The 26,181-nt window shown below is 36.8% G+C and overlaps 1 protein-coding gene and 1 long non-coding RNA gene across 5 annotated transcripts in view; both read left to right on the top strand.

Moving 5' to 3' along the window:
- Positions 1–26,181, top strand: part of LOC105836603 (membrane-anchored lipid-binding protein LAM4) — a 71,566-nt gene that overhangs the window by 9,870 nt on the left and 35,515 nt on the right. For 2 of the 4 annotated variants that reach the window (XM_028191676.2, XM_028191677.2), the window contains exons 2-3: positions 739–1,045; positions 8,159–8,341. In XM_028191676.2, the coding sequence (XP_028047477.1) occupies positions 739–1,045; positions 8,159–8,341 (490 nt within the window). The other 2 variants (XM_028191678.2, XM_012680761.3) reach the window with 2 other exon arrangements.
- On the top strand, positions 16,426–25,846 carry LOC114254091. The gene is made up of 2 exons (XR_003625484.2): positions 16,426–24,039; positions 24,313–25,846. It is a non-coding gene; the product is annotated as an uncharacterized LOC114254091 (long non-coding RNA).

The raw sequence follows: 26,181 nt of genomic DNA, 5'->3' as shown, positions 1-26,181 counted from the left end.
ATATCCATAAAAAACAAACTTGTGTTCAAACTAAAAAAAAATTCACTGGCTTCTTGTTAACAAAATCAAATTGAAAGATGCATTTAAATAAAGTTGCGACACAGAGCTGATTCTACTTTATCTGTATTTTTATTTATTTTTACTTAAGTTCAAAAATTTATGTGAAAGATGACAGAATGACATTAAATAAACAAGATAATCTTATTGGGAGTTTATTTTAAGCCACAAATCCAGAAGACTTTCAATGGAAATGCATTACTTGCAAAGATTTTTATTTTTAAACGGGATTTTCCTAAAAATGGTAATATTTTATAATATAATTTTATAATTTATTTTATAAATTTGTAGAATAAAATAAACTTTTATATTATATGTCCGGATAATTACTTAAGTATCACAATCTTTTTAGGAGTATATTAAAAGAGCGTGCAATTTGGAATTTAATCAAGTTCTATTTAAAAAGGCAAAAATTAACTCAAATCAAGAAACAATCGCAAATAATTTTCTCGGTGAAGGTAAAAATAAAAATTAGGGACACCGGAACATCTGGTGTCTCTAAGTCTGCAGTCTGAAAGAAATGTGAAAGAGAGATTCTACAATAACTTCTACGTTCCCTGAATTTCTCAATCGTTTTCCTGGGGATTGCTTTCACTTTTGCGATTGACGCGATAATAGCAGCCCACGTCAATCATCGGCATAAGGAGTGACTAATCGTAAATTGTGCATTTAAAATTTCAGAGAACGAGCTGGGCTTGCGTCGCGGCGGTTCCCTGAAGATTCCACGGGCGAGCGACGAGGACCAGGTCGCGCGGGAGCGCCTGACGAGCACGAGATCGTCGCCGTCGTCGACGCTGTCGCTGTCGACGTCGTCCTCGTCAGCCGGGTCCTGGTCGGCTGACAGATGCGCCGGTGGCGGATGCGAGAACAACAGATCGTTCCGGTCCTCCAGGCGATACGTACCTGAAGCTGCGAGTGACGCACCTGCGCCGGAGTACCTCGCCAGGAGCCTCCTGCAGCTTGGATGTCCTGCCGTGTCGATGCCCACGTAAGTCGCAGTTCATGTTTCCGGTTATCATTCCATCCTTTCTCCTCGAATCGGCGGGAATCGGAGCCACGCGGATGTAATCGAGAGTTCAGTTTTCCGAGCGAGAGAAAGAGAGAGGGAGAGAGAGAGGGATAATGACGGGACTTCACGTCGTGAAGTCACGTCAATCATCTCGGTGTCATGAATAAGTATAAATGTGATCTTGGCACGCGCGTGCAGATGAGCGCATCGGAATCTGAACTCATCGGAATTATATCGGCCCCGATCTCACCGCGACGTGACTCTATGACGGCGTGATTGTTCACTCGGTCAAGGCGACGTCGCACAAAGGAGGAATATCGTCGCATCGGCGGGACGGGATGCCTGGCGGACCGGCTCGAGGGTTGTCCCTGATTGCGCAACCCAGGTATGACGTAACGTGGCGGATAACGTGGAGAAAAAGATTCCTACCACACGTCGGGACGCGCGACATTGTTTCCCCCGCCCACGTTGTTCAGCCGTCCGTTTAAACGAGAAGAATAGCCCGATTACCCCTTCCCTCTACCGCGCGACATTCATGACGCGTCTGTCAGGAAATAATTGTAAATCCGACCGTGAGGTATCATTCGTACAAGACCTGGCCACGCCTTTGCGTCGTATAATTAGTAGCGGCGAGATAAACATTTTTACAATACCAATTTTCACGACAGCGATGCATTACAAGTAGTATGGCACTTGATTGTTGTGTGAACGACACTCCAAGCTACCCCTCGCGACAACCGCTTCGTGTTCCTGCCTCGGTCGACCCTCCTTTGTCGGGTCGAACGATGTCGGCGGACTTCCGCGATCGCGTTTGGGAACGAACGAAGCGAGCTGCGAACGACCCCTTCTTCAACGAGGAAGTGATTTTCGCGCCGCGAGAGAGTTTCATGAGGCAATTAAATGTACTTGTGACATGGTATGATGTTTAGATGCGTACCCGCCCGTGGCGAAATACAGAGACGATGAGGAGACGAAAAAAGACGGAGGGGGTGGGGGGTGACGCGATGCAATAGCGACGTTTAAAATTTCGTAATATTAATCCTCTAAGCAATTTGGATCTTTTTTGGCGCAAGCACAATTTCGCTCTCAAATTTCACTGCTCAATTTTTAATTTTTATCAAGATTGAATAAGTTAATATATATTTTAAGTAAATTAAGTTAAAATTGTCAGCTTATAAAATTAACTTAGTTATATTAAAAGTTCACGAGCAGAAAACTAATTTGGTTAAGAGTTGAGATTAAATAAAGTTAAATTAAAAGTTATTTTTGGAAAGTATTATTTATATTAAGTCAGAAAGCAATTTTTTTAACATTACATTACTCAAAACTATAGTATGGAGCACCAAATAAGTTTAAACATTTTTTATTTGTAAATTAAATTTATATAAAACAACAGAGATATTGTTTTTCATGTAGGAATGTGTATTTCCCTTTTTTTACATAAATAAATTTTTAACTTCAAAAAGTAAATTAAAGTTTATCTTAAAAAATAACTAAGAGTTAAGTTAAAAGTTATTAAACTTTTTAACTTTATTATTTGACCTTTAACTTTTTAACCGATTATCCTTGATTTTTATATTAAATTAATATTTTAACATTTGAGTGAAATAACTAATGTTTCAGGTATGTGGAAAAATAAACTCGGAAGTTTTCTAAATTTTTTGAAAGCTTAGAACCAAAAAAATTTGAAGCTGGATAAAAAGATTCAGGTTGCCTAGGGAGGATTAAATTCAACGTCGGTTTCAATTTTCTGGTATTTATTGAAATTGGATGCTAAAATATAAGGATTGGTCTTTTAGCGTATAAGTATAAAGGCAATATATATTTGTAGGATATATCCGTAGCGAAAATACACGAAGTATGGTGTGTGTATAATAGAAAAAAAAATGGACGGGTGATGGAAAATATTGACGTTACATCGCGGCGTAACAGGCGGATGAGAGTCCCGTGAAGAAAGAAAAAACAGAGAAACACATAAAAGATAACAGATCTAACGAGAGACTAGAGTAATGACTGGGCAATGAGAAAACAGAGAAGGAGAGAAAGACGATCTCTCGCTCTCTGAAAGATTGATCGTATAATTCTCTCGTGGGAGTGAAAGGTGGAAGGTGAGAGATAAAAATTATCCCCGTAATCGCGGCTACTTTCAACGCGGAACGATAAGGGATCCTCAGAGAGGGACGATTCTCTGGGACGATTCGCGACTGACAGTCGGGCGAATCTCGAGATCAGCTGATCGTCGCCATCATCGCGGCCACTCCTCGACGAGGAGGAGGCGACCTCGGGATCAAAAAGAGCGATCCTCAGGATTCATCTCGAAGCGACGCTCCCGAGCGAGGCCCAAGCCTTGCTCTCCTCGCTGGTGTATGTGTGCGTGCGTGTGTGTGTGTGTGTGAGAGAGAGAATGTGTGTGTGTGTGTGTGTGTGTGTGTGTGTGTGTGTGTGTGTGTGTGTGTGTGTGTGTGTGTGTGTGTGCATCACATCGCAGTTCTATATAGCTATCGCGATGATATTCGGTCAATAGGTGAGCCACGCGGCGCAGACGCGGCGGTACCAGCCTGCCGCTGCCGCCCGTCTGTGTGTGCGTGTGCCTCTCATCGTCGTACCGTGCCGCACCGTCGTACATCCGCGAAAGCGAGTTGCCGAGACCCTGCGGCGAGTCGTTGCTGCGAGTGGAGCACCACAGCGCGGATCCGCATTGCCGTCGTCCTGCGGCCGTCGTCGGAAACACGTCCGGGATATCGAGGTGAGGAGCGTCACGTCGTTTCTTCTCTCGTCGTCTTCCCTTCCGAGAGGAGCGCCTAACATCTGCGGGAATCTTCCCGGTCCTCCGTGACAGCTGAAAGGACCAGGAAGGAAGAGGAGCTCGAGGTTGCAGCTGAGAGAGAGAGGGAGAGAGAGCGCGAGAGGGAGAGAGACACATCAGGGATCTCATTGGGAGAAGGGAGAACATCGACAGCCTCGAACGTCGACGGAGATCTCTCTCTGAGAGGGATCTTTCTCGGAGGATCTCATCAGTAGAGGAGAGAGGTGTTATCAGCTGATAAGGGAGAGAGTGTCTCCGAGCCAGCCGCGGCCGCGGAGTTCCCGCCGCGGCTGGCGTCATCGGCTCGTCGTCGTGGCGCGGTGAGAAGCGGAAGGAGGAGGATGCGGGAAAATTGGCATAATTGAAGCCGCGCTTCGCGTGGGGCGAGACCCAGTTCCAGCCTCAGGAGGAGGCCTTGCATGTGTGTATCCGCCGCTGTGCGAGCAGCGATAACGCGGGACAGTGGCGCCTCTCTACTGGACTGCCAGCTACGATAACACTCACCGCAGGTGCGCTCACCGAAGGCCGCGTGTACGCCGAGAGTGTGTCGACGTAGGCGAGCCCTCGTTTTTTTTCTCAATTGTGACCTGCGCTTAGAAAAATATAAAAGAGTTGCTAATTTGAATGAATTTTTCCGCTTGAACTTAAATTTCCAAATTTCAAGTGTTTATGTATTTTAATTAAATATATAAATACTTGAATCGTGAAGTTAAAAGTTAAATGTAATTAGGAGTTGAAAAATTTCAAATTAACAACTTTTTCACAACGGTGCAGTTTTGAAACGCAATCGTTAAAGGTTTATAGAATTACTTAATTATAATGATATAATTATAATTATAATTACAATTTGTCTAAATTTATCTTTCAATCGAATGCATTGGTATTCTGAAAGAAAGTATGAGGAATCTGATAGACCTTTTGCATAATTGAAACATTCGTTTGCATGTACAGGTGCGATTTAATTGCTTTCTTTAAAATGCAGGACAGGATCGATCTTAAAACTGGGCGACCGTTAAATTTAGATTAACTTATCGGGACTCTCTTAAAAAAAAAAAAAAAATTGTCGACGTTTCATAAAAAGAAGCTGTTACACAGACTGAACTTTTCAATTCGAGTCGCCATCGACGTCTATTGTTATCACGCGACGTCATTTCATATGCGAACGTTATATTGGCTTCGACAACGCTTGGCTTCTCGATTTTCTTCGCAGCAGCTTATTTCAATTATTACTATTGCTTGCGATTATGTATGCGGTTTCAATCGCGGACGATCGGTATCGAAACCCCTTACGGGGCTAAAAGAATCGCAGATCACATTCTTGCTAGTAGAATTGCACTGAGAAAAAAATATTGTTGATTTGACAAAATTTTCCAACTAAATTAAAATTTTGTCAGTTCAAGAATTTATGCATTTAACTTAAATTTAAATGCATAAATTTCAATTTAAGTATTTAATAGTTAATTGAAATATATAAATACTTGAATAAAAAAATTTAATTTAGTTGGAAAATTTAGTCAAATTAACATTTTTTCCTCAGTATACTTATATAAAAAAAAAAATACACAGTTAATAGAGAATGAGTAAGTCAAAATACCAAGTGTTACTCGATTACTTGACAACTCGATCACTATGTCAATTGATAAATAGATGCACAGTTGCACGGCTTCCAGCCGTAGCTTCTGTAACACGCCACGCAGCGATTCCACATCGCGGGATGCATATCGCGAGTAGAAGGAACCTCGTAAATAATCCCGTTGTAATGTAAATTTGTAGCGTGCCACGTGGCTTAGTTGGCATCTGCTAAAGGAACTTCACCACTAATTTATCGCGATAAAGAATACCGCGAGGTAAAAATAGTTCGAGCTTATCGTGAACAATGTGCCTTTCGCGTGAATGCGGGACGTGAAATTGGAGAAATCATTGCTTTACTTATAAATGCGGAGGCGAAAGGGCCCAGCTCTTTTGTCTCTTGGACGGACTTTATTCCGAATGTGACGAATATGCTCCGCAATGTCGGGCGACAAGCGCATTTGTCCTGTCACGGGACGCGCCCGACCGACGACGCGACGGATACGGGGGAAACATGGTAAAGCATGGTCTGAAGGGGATGTCTTCTCTTTTTCTTCTTCTTTCGCTCATTATCGCGTTTACATATTTGCTGTTCTGGAAATATACTTCCGCAATAATGCGCCTGCACTGGCGAAATGCCAACGCGAGCACCAGGACGGATCGATTCCGCAGTCTTGTTCCGCGAGATGTAGGGATCCAAAAAACTCGAGTAGAGGAGAAAGGAAGAGACAATGCTGAGTTTTTTAAATATAAATTGGAATCAAGATGTCTCGCATAAAGATACAATGTCTAGTTATTATTTTTGTAAAGTTTGTGCATGGAATTGTTACAAAAATAATTTTTCTTCCGGAAAAAGTTTTATTTTAAAGCGACTGCCAGAACATTGAATTTTGAGAAGATAAATACGTTGCTTTCAATTTATCAATATTATTATTTTAATTCTGCGAGTAAATTAATATTTATGTTACTTATCTAAAAAATTATATCATAGAAAATTTTTCTTATTAATAATCTTACGTTTAAATTAAAACTTGATCTTGTATGAATGCTCTTTTCATTACTATAAAAGAAACTGTTCTTTTTATTATTACGCTTCTTTTAATTATTCCACATAATGAAAATATTATTTCAACATCTCGTTTATTCTTAAAATTTTGCTTTCGCTGAAAAGTTTGACCAAAAATTTAAAAATTTTACAGATTGTTCTATTATCACATTTTTTACATTTAAAGATCTCTGTAAAATTTGAACATAATCTTTTTATTAGATTAAATGTTATTTAATTTTCTGTAAATATTTGTGCAAAAGAGTTTATTTGGATCAATTCACTCGTTTAAAAATTATCTAAAATTTCAGCAAAATAGGATCATTTTTGCTGCATAAGTTGAATTATTTTTTTCTTTGCAGCTGGTTTTACAGTCAAAATACTCATTTTCACGACCAAAATTTTTTATTATTGATTTGGAAGAAAGAAAATAAGCCTAAGACATCTGCTATTTTTAATTTTGTAAAATATTAATTTTACAATATTGTAGAGCCAAAACATCCTTAAAAATAAACGGTGTTTAATTGTTCTGAGCAGGACTTAGATACCGTTAATAAAAGAAGCTAAGGCGATCTGATTTACAAGCAACAATTGCTCTAGTAATGTACGTAAAGAGTATGTTTCACGGAAGATAGGAATCTCTGCGCGCATTATCTCTCGTTGAAGCACACACATATTATACTCTCCCTCCCCCCCCCCCCCTCTCTCTCTCTCTCTCTCTGTGAAACAGAGTCGATTAACTCGCGGCTTGGTTAATTCAACCAGTTAATTTCCCGATCCGCATCGCGATGGAATTCGTCACGCTTCTGGCGACAGCTGATCGTGACGTTTGCCGTCTGTCGTCACGCCTCGAGTATTTCCGATCTAGTTTCGAACTCGGAAATCTATGTAGTGCCTGTAGTGCCCGACAATATTATCCATATTTATTTTCGATATTATCACCGTACGTTTTATATCCCTTTATTATTTTCCAATAAAAATTCTCTTATAACAAGAATATTGTGTCGCAAGTTTAATATATTTCTATATTTTTCAGATTAAAAATGTTTAACGCGTTACAGATACGAGATACGTTAGAGAAACTTCTAGAAAAGAAATTGTCATCTATATTACACGTGCCGGGGATGCTCTGTATATCTTTCGTCTCTCAACCGGATCAATACACGTCTCCGTTGGCGTTGTATACGACTACATATATATATATATATATATATATATATATATATATATATATATATATATACACATATATATACATATACGATATATATATACACATATATATATATGTATATATCGTATAATGCGACGGTAATTCGGTGATTTAAAATCCACGCGCCCGCGTTACAAACCGATACGCCACGGGGCTTGGAAAATCGAATTGAAACCTCGACCTCCGGTACGGTGAAACGCGAGAGAGTGGAATAGTTTAACCGGCCTGATTGAATATCTATCGACTGGGAAAGGTGCGTTTCAGTTCGAGTGCGCGGTCGCGCGGCACGTTCTCGTGTTCCCGACAACAAATGGTGCAAATTTCGCGGAGTCAAAATTTAAAGCGGGATGATCACGCGAGGCACGTGCGACCGCGTTCCTCGCCATCACGGCGGAATAAGATCTGCGACGGTTACTCGTTCACCTGCTCGTCAATACCCGGTGGCTCGTTTTATTGCAGACCTCGCGGCGGTGTCGGGTCGGAGCAGCCGCCGAGCAGTGACAGCGATGACTATACCACCGGCCATCACCGGCTGCAAGGTCAAGCGGGTAGTTATGGACAGAACCTGGACGGTTACACCGTGCCCAAGGTCCAGGTGTCGGGCCCATCTAACGCCGATGAATCCGCTTCCATCATCAATGGGTGAGTTTTGTCTAGACGATTTTAAAGACTAGTAGACGCGATACTTCAGTTAAATAGATTAAATTTATTAAATTAGAGAATGCTTAAAATATCGATTGACATCGATTTTAATTAACGTCCCAGACAGAAAACGCTTTAGTTATAAGTAATTAAATGACCAAAGATGCTATTATTAACGTAATTATAAATGCGGTAAATGTATTAAGTTATAAAAATTCAGATTGTTTCGATGAATAGATATCTAAGATCAAATCGATTAGGCATCCAAAGAATACGTTTGAGTATTTACTGAAACATTTGTTTTTGGCGAGCGAGTGATTTTATGAATAAATTGCGAGCGAGATACAATAAGAGAAGAGATTCTAATCGACATTGAGCCACAAAGGAGTGTTCAATATAAATATCTTAAGTTTAATTCTTATGCAACATCATTCAGTTTCATGCTGAGCACTTTGAAAGTTATTGAAAAGCTATTTTAATTGTGGTTTTAATTGTGAAGCATGCAGCATGCATCCAAATAAAATTTAAATAATATGCAAATTATATTACATAAAACGATAAAATAGATAAATTAATAAATATATTATATTAATATAAAATTATATAAAATAAAAAATATTCGAATGCCGAGAAACATTAATAATCAATTTTCAAGAGTATTTAAATTTTAAATTTAATAATAATAGAAATAAATGAAGTATTTTAAAAGAGAGAGAAATAAATTATGAATTGCAAAAGGACTGAGAGTGCAGTATCATAACGCGTAATTTAATAATTAATTAAATATATTTAAATTATTTAATTAGTTGAGTCATACATTTCGGCTCAACTTTGTGTTATTTTTAAATAATAATAATAATCATACGATAATGGGAGGGTCGCGTTACTCTTAGATTATTAAAACTAAAAAATTTCCTTGTTCCTTCGCAGTTTCCTACGTAGGAATGAAATTCCAATCATACCAGAAGTGCGAGACATACTTTAATAAACTGCAGCTTATGTAATAAAAAAGTTTAGTAGATTAAGAACAAAAGTAAAAAAAAGAAATTAAAGGTCCAGATCAAGAATAAAAATAGACAAAAATTTACAGTACTGCAGAATAAAATTTGAGTCGAAATAAAAAATAAAAATCATGTAAATCAATATTTTATTGATTATTAAATTGTGCATTATTACACAATATTATACTCTAAGTTTTTTACAATTATTAATTTTTACATCATAAACAAACTTTTCTTTTCATTTTATTAAAATATAAATTTTATTAGTAAAAATTTAAATATCTGCCTTTTTCTATGCAAAGGAGTTTCTATATGCATAATTAACATTAAAAAATTTGATTATCAAGATATTATATTAATATAAAAATTTTTAATCGTTAAATAAATAATAATTTTTCCATTTTATTCGCATTCTGTGAAAATAAAATGTATCAAACTTTAACAGCACACGTGTTTTCCTACAAGTCGGGTATGAGGTTCAATTTAAATTAACAAAATATGTCAATGATGTATTACGAGATTGGTTGGCTGTCGTAATAAGCGACGCGAATCGATAACTTTTCCTTCTCTTGTATGTACATACGTAACTCATGCGTAACAGCGCCGAGCACAGACGCTCGCTCTGGAGAGTAACGGCCAGGTACGCGAATAATAAACAAACAGTCGCGGCGCGTCGCGCCCGATAAGCGCGCTCTGTGTGTTACCTCTTGCCGCATTGTCAACAGAATCGCTCCCGCTCTAGTATTCCGCCGTCGTCGTATCGTTCCGCCGTCGTGCGTGTGTGTTTAAAATAGGACATTGTCTTATCGCGCGGCAATGATACGCCTCGTCGATCCGGTGGCTGTCGTTACCGAACGGTAGATAATTCTTCGCCGAGCGCTCGCCGGGCGGAAACGTAACGTTGATAACCGGAATTCTTCACTGCGTGAATTTTCGGGGAAATCTTTTCGAATCGCGACCGGAAAGAACGGAGGGGAGGGAGGGGAGTGTCATAGTTCCTTTTTGACAAGATGGTCCACGTCTAGCGCGTAAATCGCGTCAATGATGATCGAGTGGCGTCCGGATGAACGATGACGAGGAATCGCGATGAGAAGTCCGAGTGGTCGTTGCGAGTCCGCAAGCTCGGATTTCTCGCTAATGGGAGGGAGAACATCTCGACGGCGTTGAAGATTTCGCGAACATGCAAGGACTGTTTGTTGACGAATTACGAGATTGTGTTGCATCGGTTGAGAATTAAGAGATCCGTGATATGCGACAAGCGAATACCGTGTGTGCATCACGAAGAGGAGGTGCGAGTACTTGAGAGTACGTCGGAGTGGTGAGTACATTGTGTCGATCTGCGTGCGCGAACGTTTACAGTTTAGGGCCCAATTTTTTTTTTAATGTTACAGAACCATAATTATTAATAAAATTATTAATAAAGTATGAAACAGTATTGCAAAAACTGCTATACCAACTGGTAGAAGACACTTTCCAGTTTACATTTATGTTTTCGAAGTTTTATCTTTAGCTTTTGTTTAAGAAATATCATTGAAAACAAAGTGCCAGTGTTGGTGATCTTTTTCTATATTCGCAGGTTTATTGTTTATAAAGCCGCACGATATAAATTTGAAAACTGAAAATCTTTTTTACGCGTTAACTTAAATTATGATAAAATATACAACATACACACAAGAACTTTAAAATCTCAATTAAATGTATAAATTCAAAGATACACACACATATAATCAAATATATAATGTATATAAATATACATATATAAAGCATGTTTAATGTTTTATAATATGGAAAGCTATTGCAAACATTTCTCTCAAAAATATGACGTCGTTTATATATTTAACAGACGTAAAATGTTGTTAATTGTCAGATATTATGTCATTATTTAATGATGATTGTCAGATATTATGTAATGATATTATGTCATTGTTTCTTAAAATAATTTTTAATTTTTGAAAAACCGTTGAGTTATCGATTATTTTACTTATCGAAAAAATTGCTAGAAATAGATATGAATAGATTGAATCGAGTAGATTAATCGAATAACGCGGTGATATGTTTAACATATCTTTTTGCAAGTCTTTATATAACTCGCATTTATCTTATTCTCTTTTTCAACATTCAATTTTTATAATGTGGAATGTTACGCGCAAAATTAATATAAAAAAGGTGTAGATTTTTTGATATTGTTGTTTGATATAATTTATTACATTTTTCAAAAATTATTATTATAAAATCTGTATTGATTTGAAAGGAAGTAAAAAAAGGAATAAAAATTTAATAAAATGCGTAATTTAGTAGATTAAGATCGATGATTAAATCTAAATAATTTTTGCCGTGTTTTTCGCGATAACTTATTTCTACAGAAAGCTTATCAACTTACACAAGTTGTTGATAATCGACCTGCTTATGTCATCGATGATAGATGTAGTCACACAACATCGAGATATACTTTCTTAAAAGTGAACTAACAATAAGAGGCGATTTCATATATTATCTCCTGATAAGTCAATATCGCGCGTGTTTATTTTCTGAAAATTTGAACAAATAAATCAAAATATTAGGTAATTTTACGAGCAAGAGAAAGAAATAAAAATCTGTATTTATAACCTTAATTGAAATGTGGCGTAGCAAACCTTTTTAAAATAACATTGTTGTTGTTTTAAATTAATAACCGATATTTGAATATTAGAATAAAAATTAAATTGGATATAAATGTAATTCTATTCGATGAAAATAATACCATTATATCGAAAAAAATTAATTACATGAAAGCATTTTCTATGAAATTATTTGTAGAAGTTATTCTATTCCGTTCTCGATATAGAAAAATTTTTTCAACAATATGAATTGATGACTTGCTGACGCGTTAAATAGTGAAAATTTAAGGGGATGCTGGAGTGCGCCTTTAACTTGATCAGGATCGATAATGTAAAGTCATTCATGCAGTCATTATTAACAAGATTTCATATATATTTCTTTTATAGATTTGGAAATATTTTTCCAGAATTAAAATGCACGTATTAACATCTGTGAATTGGACTTTATATATCCAGCATCTTCTTAATTTGTCGTAATGATTGTGTTAGTCGCGTCGGTTGATTTGATTAAAAATGCGCGGCACAACGGATGCATTAAAAATCGCTCTAATATCGCAGATTCTATGCATTATATACGTGGACCCTGAAGATAAAAACCATTACACCTGATCGATATGTTTCACGGTCCGTAAACCAGACTCCGGCGTTCGCCTACGTATTTTTAGAGCAATTTTTTTTCCACCGTTTCAAGGGCGAGATCCGAAAATAAATCGTTAAAGAATTCCTCCGTATATGCGCTCTCTTATTTACACGGAGTTCTTGACAGTTCTCTTTCCATTACTCTGGCAAACAGAATGCAGACGGCGGATGTGTGATTTAATGATCCTCTTGACAAACTTAACGGATATAACCCGTACCATCGCTTAAACGCGTATCATTGCATTTATCTATTAGGGAAATTTCTAAAAAAAAAAAAAAATTCGCAAAAGAGACGCGAGACAAATGTAAAGAGAGCTATCTCTTCAACGATACGACTCTAATCTCGTTCAAATATAATTTACCCGGTGTGTTTTGCGATTGATAACGCGAAATGGTACACGGAGCAGCATCGAGTCGCTCGGATAACGGGAAGCTCCGCGTTCCATTCGATTGCGTGCTGATGACAATTGATTCGAGGAGGACGAAACGCGGGGAATTAACTTTCCTAATTATTTTATAATACGCCAAACATTTCCTGGCGACCAGCTGTCGCGCGACCTTGATATTTGTTTGTTTTAACCTCGTGCACACAAGGCCGCACCGTATACTGTCATTCACGTGGCAGTACTCGAGCGGGCAGGTAGCTGGGCGCAAGCCTCTCCGTTCTCTGCCTTCGTATTATCCGTATATCGAGACTCGATTACTCTGTGTACGATCGAATGATTCGCAGCTGTCGGCCCGCGCGCTTTAATTGACGCGCGATTAACGAACGTAAATTTATTGGCGGCTATCTGTCGCTGAAGCGCGACTCATTCCGTTCGTGTACCCGGATTGACGCGATGGAAAGCGAAAACCGCGCATAAATTTGTTTTATTATTTTGTACGTGGTAATAATTTTTTTGGTGATATACCTCAATTCGGATGTATCTTGTATTATGCTCAACGAACATCTTGTTTATACAGTAAAATATCAAGATGCGGATGGTAAAAATAAAATAAATATTTTCATGCATTAAATGTAATCACAATTACATGTAAATATAACCTTTTTTTAATATTTGCTTACTACACATTCGTGTATTATGTGTAAACGAAATGTGCTTGTCACTTTCGGGCTTTGATTATTAAAAAATAATCTTTTTTCTAATGCTATTGCTCTTAGGAGTTATTCTCATACTTGTATATTTTGATACAAGATACAGAGAAACTATTGTTAGAAATTTTTTATCCTACTTATGCAAGTTGGTACGGATTTGGATAATTTCCATTAAAAGAGTTTTCGATTAGATTTTATTTTTTATTCCAAAAACGCTTGAAATTTGAACTACATCATTTTTTATTATGAAAGCATTAATTGTTACAAAAATATTCAAAAACAACGTAGTCAGTATGTAAGTATTGGTAAATTTCTTTAGTTATTATTATTATTATTACTACAAATGTTAAAAATAGTTATATTATAATTATGATTGTATTTACTATATAGAAATGTTTATTTTATTATATTTTTACAACTCATCTCTATTTGTCTGTATCAATATTTGAAAGTGTGTTATAATCGTATAGTAAAATTACCATATAATAAAATTTTATCACAATTGATAAAACTATAAACAGAAAGTTATTATTATTAACATTATAGCATTAATAACTACGGAGTTTTTAATCTTCGTAATTATTTTATCGATTGATCATATTTGTTAATAGATTTTTTATGATTTTTCGAAATTCGATGTTTGTTGCGTGTGCAATACCGAATCTCATATTTTTAAATCATTGGTTTGTCAGATGATAGCGCGATTCATTGCCGCTCTTTTTTTTATATCGCTCTTTGACAACATATGATAGTAAAGTGCGTGTCGCGTGCGATTAACGACGGGAGTACGATGTGATTATTTTGTTCTGGTGATACGCGCGATCGTTATTAGCCGCGTTTTCGCGAGTGTTATGTCGCATTATGTGAGTACAATGAACAAATCTTTGGAAGAGAAGGATCTGGGAGTTTCAACGTGGCCGCAACATCATCGTCGCGCATCATATTGGTAAGTGAAATACTGTTTTTTGTTTTATTTTATTAATCTCTTTGTTACGACAGATCCGATCGAAAAGTGACGCTAATATAATGTTACGTTCTTAAAAATTACTCCTTACGTCAACTTTATTGAAGGTAAAACTTACACTTTTTAAGTGTAAAGAGAAATGGAATTTACTTGAAAGATTTAGTGTCACAAATTATAAAGTTTAATAATATGCGTGAAGGACGACTATAGTCCACATATTTCGCGGAAGGCGACTATAGTTTCGCGATGTAATATGATTGAGATATGAGAGCCGCGTAAAAGTATGCTATATGAGTTATATATAATATGTATATTAAATTAAAAAATATGAGAGATAAATAAAAAGATGAAAGAGATAAACGTGTAGATCTATTATTTTAGAATGGATAGGCTGAAGTAAATAACTTATTATATTAATCTTGGTATATTTAGCTTGGAATTAATATTGTTAATTTATGCAACGTTTTATACATGAATTGCTAAACATAAGCATTTTATGTATTTTATAATAAAATCTTAATTGAGAACAGCATGAAGAACGTATTTTAATAAGTTTGCTTCATGAAAATGACGTTTCAAGCATTTTACATTTCAATCAGTTTTATTTTAATTTTTTATAATCCACGCATTCATCCTTTTTATTGTTAATTCATATCATTTCTATAATTTATTTTATGTCACTTAAAACAAGACATTTAATTACGTTACTCAATAACTATTTTATCGAGACCATATGCGAATATTATGAAAGTGTTCTGTATTGGTCATACAGTATTTTAATTAAATTTTACGAAAATTTTATTATCTTTGTTGTTTGCAATTAACTGAATACACTCACGGATTTTTTAAATTAAAATAAAACTATTGAACCATTTGTGTACAAAATATAAAACTTTATTTCGAATATCAATTTGATACGCTTTTTGGAATCAAGAAACGATCACAAATATGGATTCTGAAAAACTAGTATTTGTCAATTTAAGAATTGATGCTGATAACGAGTGATAATATAAAAATTAAATAGTAATTTGAAAAGTACTAAGTTATCGATATTGACTGATATTATTTTTGTAAATAATAAAAAACATATGTTAACAGTATTTTTTATCATATATTTGTAAATTCGCATTTATACCAATAACTAGTTATTTTAATAATTAGTAATAATATTCTACAACGTGAATAAATTTACGATGTCTTATATGAATTCGCGTAATTTACCATTTTACCACGATTGTCATAGCATAGTGTTCTAGCGTATTCTAGTAAAAACTACTAGTATTCTAGTAAAAACGAGAATTTTGCAATTCCTTGGGAGTTGAAATTTTTTGGTTGTTTATCGTGTCATGTGAATAACTGGCACGCTGTAATTTATGTTAAGCAGGTAGATAACGGGTGTTTTTACTTGTAATATGCGAGACATTAGAAAGCAAATGTGAGAATTCGTCGTCGTAGTAGGATCGTTACAGCAACAATAAACCAACAAACGTGGACGTTGAATATAGCCACCTCTTTTGTAGAATCGCATTACTCATACTCGGCGCGCTAATGACTTTCAACGAAATATACGTCACTCGACTCGTTTTCAACGCTTGGACACTTATAGCTTCATTACTTGCTATATATTCTTTCAGCAAAAGTTCCGTTACATTCTGTGTCAAGAGATGTTAATATTTAAAATAAAAAGAAAAGTAAAGAATTTTACGTTTGAAAAAGAAAATGAGATTCAATTAAATTATGACGTTGAAGTATTCTTCTATAATAAATCATTATGTTTGTTAATAAAATTTCTTTTCTAATGTTATTAAAATAAAAAATGAAATTAATAAAACAGCAAAAAATGCTTTCATTAATGTTACTGAAAAATATTGCAATATCATGCTGGCTCGTCAATTACGGTATGCAATTACGATAGTTTATCGTAAAATTGAACGCCTGTTAGAATGTCAATTAAGTAAAAATAATGTAACAAAAAAATTTCATACTTGCACTTAAAAAAATTAGTACGACGTTTGAACTTCCGTCGTCGTTATTTGTATTTTCTAAATTGCGTCTTGAAACTCTCTCGGGTGAGTCAGCTTGAAGAAGCTCCGACCTCCAAATTCGACGAGTAATAATGAAAGATGAACTTTGCATGCAGCTCGATATGCTCGATTTAGAACCCGACCGTATCAATGATTCGGCCGGGCGGGCCAAGGCGACGTCACGCCTAAATGAGTTTGCATTGAAACTCATCGCGTAGCCAAAGTGCATCGCCATCGGGACGGACTCATTGCTGTCAATTTGTCACCGACGTCTTATCTCTACAGCTCGTTCTCGAGTCCGAGACTTTTAATAGAATTCGTGGTAAATATCTGACAGTGCGATCGATACGACGACCTATGCGCCAAGAATGGCACGGGCGAGATTTAAAGTACGACGCGATTTGATGACGGAAATATCTCCCCCTCCCCTCTCCTTCCGATTTATACATTTTATCCGACGAAGTGTGAATTTCATTACAAAATTCCGTCGACATCGAGGCAACATCGCTTTTGTGTTTTACATGATAAGCGGTCGTGAATTTGAAATATTTAAATTAACGTGATCTAAATATATCTCAATTTAATGTGAAAGATAAATGCGAGTTAAAAGCGGAAGCTTTCTCACGCGTTTGTACTTTGCTGACTATTACGTTCGACCGAAAGATGTAAATAACGGCAATAACAACCACGTGTAATCAAAAATTTGTATACAGTATTTTTATAGAGTCGAAATAATTATTAACGTGCGATGGATGCGCGCTGCGCATTCGCTCTGGGAAATTAAATTGAAATGCCTTTGCATCGTAGCTTCTCATACGTCTATATATAACGAGCAATTATAACGGCATCCGATCAACATCGTATGACTCCGCATACGCGCGAGTATAGAGATGAGCCTCCCGCCAAGCGTCATTTGCTTTCGCAATTATAAACGCACGGAAGAGAGTCCCGCGCCGCAATTGCGTCTTTTCGCGTAAAATTTTCCGACTGACGCCCGCACGGCGAGAGAGAGCAGCAGCGTTTTCCCGTATCGATGATTATTGTCGTTTAACAGAGCTTGGCAAACGGTGCTTGGAGAGAACGGTAACGCGCCCGCGGTGACAGATTCCCGATCGCGTGGCGCAGGCAAATACGGCCGTTTCCTCTTCCGCGTTGCGCGCCACTAATAAATTAGCGTTTATTTATACGGACTGTTATACGAACAGACGATCCCGGGCGGAAAAATTCACCGTCGACACGTGAATCGCGCGTACCATACACAATGGAAAACTGTTACGCGGCGCCTCGCAGCTTGCAACGCGACGCACCGCTAGGCGCATCGCGCATGTGGCGGATAAAGGGGGTGCTGCACGCACGTGGAAGTGCCCCGATAATAAGAGATCCGCGTCTGTGGAGGTTTAATGGTATAATGCAGCCTTGCGAGACCGGCGCGATCGGCCGTTACTTTCGAAACGATTTGATAGAAAGTGGATATCTTTTACCGGAAATTGCTTTGTACCTATTATAAAACTATCGTGATACTGGGAACGTTTTTTTTTTTTTTTTTTAATAATACACGGGAAAAAATTTGATTTTTACAACGATATTTTCTAAGTTTAAAAAAGAAGTGTATGTGAATTTATTCAAGTATTACATACATTGAATGCAGTTGTCGAAACATGCCCACCTGTATTTTCACACAGCCGTTCTTTAGTAGTTCGTACGATAAGTAACGTTTGATTAGAATATCCTCGTATCTGGTTGTCTGAACTGAAGAATTATTGCTATCGTTTTAATCTGCAGATAAAAGGAACAGTATATGCTTAAATATATCTTTAATGTATATAGTTGCGGCATGCAATTCAAATACGAATTCAACCAAGTAAGATTCTATTTGACTTGCGTTTAAATCTTTGGTGATTATTTTAAAATTATCTTTAAAATTATCTTATAAAAAGTGATATTATCAATGTTATTCTTTTTACATAAAAATATTTTTATAACTTGTATTGAAATTCTACTTAACTATGTTCGTTTAAAGTTATGTTCAACGACTTATTTCGATTCGATTCGAATGAAGAAACGACATTCGTTTTGATTTGGCGAAGAACTTTGATTTGTATATCTCTGTTTTTTTTTTTTACATATATTTGATATTTTGCGTGTATATTTTGCCCGAGGTCGAACTGAATCGCGTGAGTTCCGACGAAGGCCGGAAGGAACTTAATCGCGATGAATTAGGGCAACCGCGGGTTTTTGCGGGATTCCCGGAATCCCTGCTTCCTGCAATTTGTTTCCCTCTCTCACGAAACAGCATCCTAAGGTTTCGCTTAAGCCTTTGATATTAAGGTTAATCTTCTTGATCTAGTTTTCTCTCTGGTTTTGCGCCTGGCATTGGGTCCTCTCACGATGGGACATTAACCGCAGTTAAGTACACACATTGGAAAGTGAGCTTTCTATCGCTTTTGATCGCGGAGCGAGTGAGCGAGCGACCGATCCCGGTAATATGCTCGCGAGATTCGTTTCTGACGCGTCTAATTAAATCTGAACTTTATTTTGAATCAACTAATTCGGTTTAACTTGATCTGTGTAATTTGAAGATAATTTGCTGCAACTTTGAAAGATTTATTTGACAGATAACGATTTTAAAGTCGATTTTGTCTCTTCACCGCGAGCTTTTATCTCACAACGAAATCACTGTTCTTGTTTCTTCCTCTCTATTCTTAGAGAAGTAATGCTTCTTCTTGTTTTAACAAGAGCGAAACTATCGCGATCTTTTTATTACACATACGATATCTTTTCTCTTTTCTTTTAGTATCGTCGAAACGCTTCGGTCGCGAACCTAAACATTACGTCTCTTACTCTCCGATATAACAATATGAAAGTACATCGTCTGCGGGCATAAGTTAATGTTATCGCAACGTTAATAAAAATTTGTCAGATAACCTCTATTTTTCTTTTGGAGGGGACTTGCGTTAATCCTCCATTGCTCCCGTATGAGGCGGATGTTCAGTTCACAGTTCATTTGATTTTTCTAATTACACAGACATAAAAGATAAAAGTTGACTCTGAAACTGTCTGATTTACAATTAATCACAACTTTGTTTATTAGCATTGGTTATTTTCACAATTTTGCTACGTAACAATTTTTTCTGAGAAAACTGTGTTATAGCAACGTCGCACTAATACAGTGACACACGTATAGGCACGGCGTTCATATACGAGAGCGCTTTCAACGTTCGTTTGCCGTACGAGAGCAATGGAGAATTAAAATAGCATTATATCTAACTAACAACATTATATTACGTGTCATCGTTTTGATTTAATGTCATGAAATAATTATTATAATGTTATGACTGCGCAAATGACGTATTCGAATCTCTTCTCTCTTCACTCGATGGGGTGGAACGTAATGGCGTAAAACCATGGTGGATAAGCAGGATGCGGGATAGGCTGCCCAATTAAAGTTCCTTCACTTTGAGCGCCCGTATTATCGTCTTGGCAAAACGCGGTCGTGATTTATCAGCGGAACAATGTCTTCAGATGTATCGTAAACGTCACAAATTTATATGTTTATGATGCTTGTAATTAGTACGTTCCACATAAATCCTTCACAAGATTTACAGTCCATTCAAACTTACATCTAACTTACTCTCCAAATTGCTATCATTGTATTATCACTAACTTTGCAGTGGTACACTTATAGCTGGTGGTAATTGGCGAGTATTTACCGTCTTAGTGATTTTCACTTCAGAATTAGTGATAATGACTGAGAAATCAGTGTATTTTACTGATTGACAAGTTATAAGTATACCATTGATTTTTCGCTGATTGTAATAATTTAAAGAGTACGTTTACTCGCGTAAGAGTTACAGTCTTCATATCTTTTAATATTCTGTCCGAGGATAATATAAAACGAGTAATTTCAGTATTAAGAAGCGACGTTTATTTACGCTCGCGTGTCACACGTGTAGTTGCTGTCCATAAGGTAAAAAATCGCGTCGCATGTTTTATATTTAACGCCGTAACGTCCTTCGAGGATTTAATTAAGGGCTCGCGGCACTTTCGTCCCGTTGATTTAGCTCTTTTTAGCTCTTTTCTCGAGCACACAGACATATTCAACATTGATATATCTCACGGATTAATATTTTACGTTTGACTGGCGTTTATCGCATACGTTCTTTCGCGCGTATACATTTAATTATGCGTTCAAGTCTGAAACGGTACATAAATTTTCTCCATTTAATTTCTACTCGGCTTGCAATTAAATTTTATATTTGTATTAAAATTATCATCTCCATATCCCAAATTTGATCGAAGAAATCAATGTTTTATCAAATTAATACAATATAATACGAATTATTCAATATTGTTAAATTGACATACGACCGTAAATTAAATATAAATTTATTTAATTTTTTAATCTAATTTTAATATATTCATATCTCAGTTTACGTTTGAGTTGTGTCGAAAAGATCATTTGGATGCATACGTAATGTCTTTCATTTTCATGTCGGCAACCGTTTGCCAAGGTTAAAATTCGTAGGCGTGGAAGAACATGTCCGCGTCGCGATCTAGCCGGGTTGACATCCGGCGGACCGGGTTTAACCAGAAACATTTTACCTATAATAACCTCCGGTTCGGCCGCGCGCGACGTTACTCTGTGGACCTCGTAGATAATCGCCCTAGAAAGTGAACTCGTTTCTCCATCTCTCGCCGCTATTAATACTCGTTTCGTGCCCGTAGCCCTCTTCTATTCGCGTTCACGTTGATCTTTACCAGGACGGCTCGCGTTCGATTTTACGACGTCGAGGAAGAAACGAGCCCGGCTTACGCCGGCTAAATATACGTCGTTTGAAATTTTCAAAAAGGTCTCTATACGAGCACGAGAAACTGGCCGTTCGCGCGCGTTTGCATCCAACGCGAGAATACTTCGTTATTGGTAATTATACATGTTATGATATACTGTCGATGAAAACTATCCGTATCTGCGAAACGCTATCATTTATTTCTTTATGTAACGCGTAAAAAATACAATTATATGGCAACGCAATGCGTGCATTGCGACCGAGTGGTTTGTCGTGGCGATAAATTCCCGATCGTAATTGCTCTCGATATCGTTTCGGGAATTATTATTCTCGCTCTCCCGGCCGCGCGATGATAAAGACTGGGGAGGCGATAGGTCAAAAAAAAAAAAAAATTATTTGTAGCTGCCTATTGCAGGACGCCGGGAGAGGGGTGGATGCGAAAGAGAGGGAAAAAAGAGTTACGGTGCAATGAACTGTCGTCCGTGCCACTGGCCGGCCTTGCGCGTGGCAGTTATCGTACTATCAAAAGGCATTAACAAGCGTGCATACGGTTGATGGAACGAGCGTATTACAATTGTGCTCCGTTAAAGCAACGGTGCATTTTGCGGAGGAAACCGCCGATCCGAGCGCTGCATTGAACGCGGTATATCGTGTTAATGAGAGACAAATGAGACGCGTATCCGAGCTTTCGGCGAGTCACGGGCTCAAATGAGCCCGTCACTTTTGAAATAAAAAGTCATGGAGCTGTAAGAATTAAAGACGGATAGACGAAAGCACAAAAAAGTGTATTAACATATAAAAAGAATGAAACTCGATTGATATTAAATTATTTGATTGTGTAATCAGATAAATACAAAATTGATCTGTGATATTGAATTATGAAATTCTGTTCCGTGGTTAATTTCAAACTCGTCCAAATTAATAGAAATTAAAAAATTTGAAGCTTTTGTTTAAAATATTAGCAAAGTAAAAATAAAAAAATGTTTAATAAGTTTAACGTTTTCACAATTCTAAGGTTTTTATTTTTCTTATAATTCTGAATTAGATTAAAATTAAAAGTAAATGAAAAATAAATAATTATAATTGTATCGCAAGTATATATAATAGCTGTTTGCATATATATATGTATATACACATGAGAGTGTAATAACAGAAGTTGTGCATAAGAGTTAATTAGAGTACGTGGGTAGGAAAATTTTATAAAAAAAATAAATATTTGAATAATGTTTCGGTAAAGAATGTGAATTCGAACGTGCCGTAATGTCAGTTGTCGTTCCTATTTAATTCTCGCCGATTGTATAACGCATAATGATAGGAAATGCGAAGGATGATGCGAAGCCAGTTGAATTTGACGCAAATCCAGCGTCGTTGTCACGTGAGGGGTTTCATGGGGTCGTATTATCTGTCGGATTAATTAAACGTTTGACGGTCGCCCCTCAGTTTTAATTTCTGACTGCGCGTTAGGTTAGTGTCGTTTGTATCCGGCTTGTAATGTCCGTATTATGTCACGATTTACGGATTACAGTATCTACCATGACACATACGTAATTGTGAGCGAGTGTGTATTCTAGAGTCGCAGTGAGGAGGAAAACATCGAGATATCAAAAATGTAAACTTAGTTTTTCGAGGATCACGTGTTTACCGCATAATTATCTCGACAGCGCGAGAGACAATTTGCTGATTAGTTTGAACGAAGATAGTTTAGCCAAATTGTTTGGTAACAAAACAAGAATATGTTTTTCTGTTTTAAGAGACCGAGAAAAATTTTCCATTTTGCTGATCTGCCTCGAATTCAGATACGAAAAAAGTAAAAAGTTTCGGATCATATAATTGTATTCTTAGAATTTTCTTTTAGATTTTTTTAAAACTCAGTAATTCGAAAAATACAACCGTTTATTTACCAGTCCACGGAATCTATTTAACTGTGCAGCAGTTCATCAATTTCCAGATAATACTTGACGCCAAAATATTTTAATAAATGTTTGATGGTTAATCTCTTACTAACAACGTAATAATCACTCGGCAGTGGGACTTAAATTTGCACAAGTGGTTAACGCCCGAATTAATGTATCCGCGTAATAATATGGCCGACCGTTTAAGCGCACGCAGAAGTTATTTAAATCCCATACAATTCGCCGTCGGAGCTCGTCTTTGAAAGCATCCGGGTAAATGGTCAATTAAACTTTATCGATTATAGACGGTTTTTTATCGCGATGCACACGTCGAACTACTTCGATCCACAATTTTCCTTTTGCCGGCGAAGCGGAAGATTATCAGCCTCCACGCGCGCGCAGATGTTGCAACGCCGGCGGAGGAGGCGTCTTCGGTATATCGTCGTTGCCTGTCGTCGTCGTCGTCGTCCTCGACGTCGCAGATAACCCGTGGTGCAGATAACGTGGCGCGGCGACGCCGTTAATTTTTCCACATATCGTCGCGTTTATTCCGTCGATCGAGGGAAAACGCCAGTCGCCTCCAGGAGGATCGCAGATCCCCGCGGTGGTGTCTTTCCACGCGTTGTGAGTGACAGTGAACGCATCCGGAATAAACCGTGCGGTGCCGGACGAGAGAATTAAATATCCCTCAGAAACAGGTAATTCATTTGTACATAGGCGTGAGAAACCGGCTTTCTTAGACGGTGGAAGCGCGAAAGGACGTTATTTAATATCACGTTGTTGTGCGGGCTTTTCCTCATAAATTGTAAATTATATAACTCAATTCAATTTCATTGTAGTTGATAATTTGTTTTGTACTTCTATTTATCTTACCTTCCGGGAGAAATGACGAATCAGTTAATTTTAATTAGCCCGTTATGAGAAACGGTCCTCGTAACGAGGGTTTAATGTTTTCTTGACGGGTATTTTAGATTTCCCCTGAATATCCTGCGGGTAAGAAATGAGAACAGCGAAAAGTTTTCTTAGAAATCATATACGTAAGTTATACAAATTTTAACCTTTTATGGCGAATCCACTTGATCGATGTTAATAAAAGAAGAAGATACGGTAAATCGATGAAAAATAGTCATAAATTGAAAAAGAGAAGCGTATTAAATTTCTTAAATAATTTATTGCCAATCACAATTTCATCATGATTATAATTCAGTGTCAGTGTCAACATCTCACGTAGTTTTTTTAAGTGAGTTTTTATACATCCCACAAATTGTTGTAGACACATTTCGCGGTTTCGAAACGTTCGATCATTATTTATGTATTTTGCGATAAGTAAAGATAATGATTCTTGAAATGAAACATGTATCTAATCGCGAGCTACTTATTCTCGTTATATTTGTGTAAATACTCTAAGGCACATCATTTAAAATAGGTCGTCTAAGTATAATAATCGTTGTTTTCAAAGATGTCAAACATACTTTGCACGGATAAGACGTTCGAAATCTAGTTACATGTAGCAACTGCTTTGTCGATCTCGATTACGTAACACGCTATTTTCCAATATCAGTAAAAAAAAATTAAACATCGTGTTCCTTCAGTGAACTTTTTCTTTTTCAACTAGTAGTCACTTTATACTTTATCATGTATATTCATCTCATCTTTTTTCCGCGTTTCGCAAAAATTATCCAACCTTGTGAGCCCCATCAATTTTCATTTTGCAAGCAATCCGAATATGCAAATCTCCGACAGATGAGCAGGAATATAAAATTTGTCCTCATCCATTGCAATAAATTTATTCGTCTATAATTATTTGAAATGTTACAGCCGGGAATTTTCGTTAAATGAATGAGCTGCAGCATATGAACCTTCTTATCAATAACATTTTTAAAGATATTGACCGAGCGTTTCGTTTCCAATCCGCATAGTCGTAAGACGACGTTGCACCTGCAAGCAGCGAGTAACAAGATCGATCGCTACTTCGTATTATATCACGTACGGCTTTTAGGTGAAGTCAGAAAATTCAATCGCGTCAGAAAGTTAAGGCGGGATGGATAACTGAAGGGGAAAATTCTCGAGGAAAGTTGCGCGTCTCATGCAATATGCAATGTACGGATAATGTTGAATAAAATGCGTGCAAATAGTCATAAAGGTAGAGGGAGAAAAAAATACGATAATCCAGATAAGCTATCGTGTTTATTGCCTCTTAACTGTAACTTGCTTTCAAAGTTAGTTCTGAGCTAAACTAGAAAGTGTGACGTATGTTTGGCGAGAGATACACGCGGCACCTGCACGTGTCGCAAGACGCGTTGCTGCGCGCTACGAAAGTAGAAGGAAAAAAAAAAAAGAACAGAGTCCATTGCGAGGCTTGCAATAATTTAGTAATCGGATCTGAGGCACTCGTATTAAAGTACTTGTGTGTCGCAATTGATTCGACAAGCGGGGACTTTATACTACCGTTATACAACAAAATTGTATCGTGAATGTTGCATCAAATATCACTGATTTAATAACATTAAAAAGAATACTAAAAAGAACATTAAAAAGACATTTTTACTAACTTGACTTTTACAAGTTTTGTTATTATAATAATCTATGAAGAAGTGAATTTTTGCTTTCGAAAAATGATGCGTAGAAAAGCGAAGAAATAAAACGTTTAATTTTTTCAAACGGCAAGGCCATTGTTGAGATTAATTTAGATAGAAAATTATTACAGCATTCCTCTTTTTCAGAAAGAAGAAACATTCAATAATACATATAAAGACATTTTTCTTTTTATAATATTGTCGCTATTCTTATAATGAGAAACGTTTTCAATATATAATTTCATGAAATGAGTATCGATATTA

This window comes from Monomorium pharaonis, chromosome 11 (assembly GCF_013373865.1).
Source record: "Monomorium pharaonis isolate MP-MQ-018 chromosome 11, ASM1337386v2, whole genome shotgun sequence".
NCBI lineage: Eukaryota > Metazoa > Arthropoda > Insecta > Hymenoptera > Formicidae > Monomorium > Monomorium pharaonis.
Note: the sequence above shows the minus strand (reverse complement) of the source record. Positions and strands in the feature narration are given on the sequence as shown.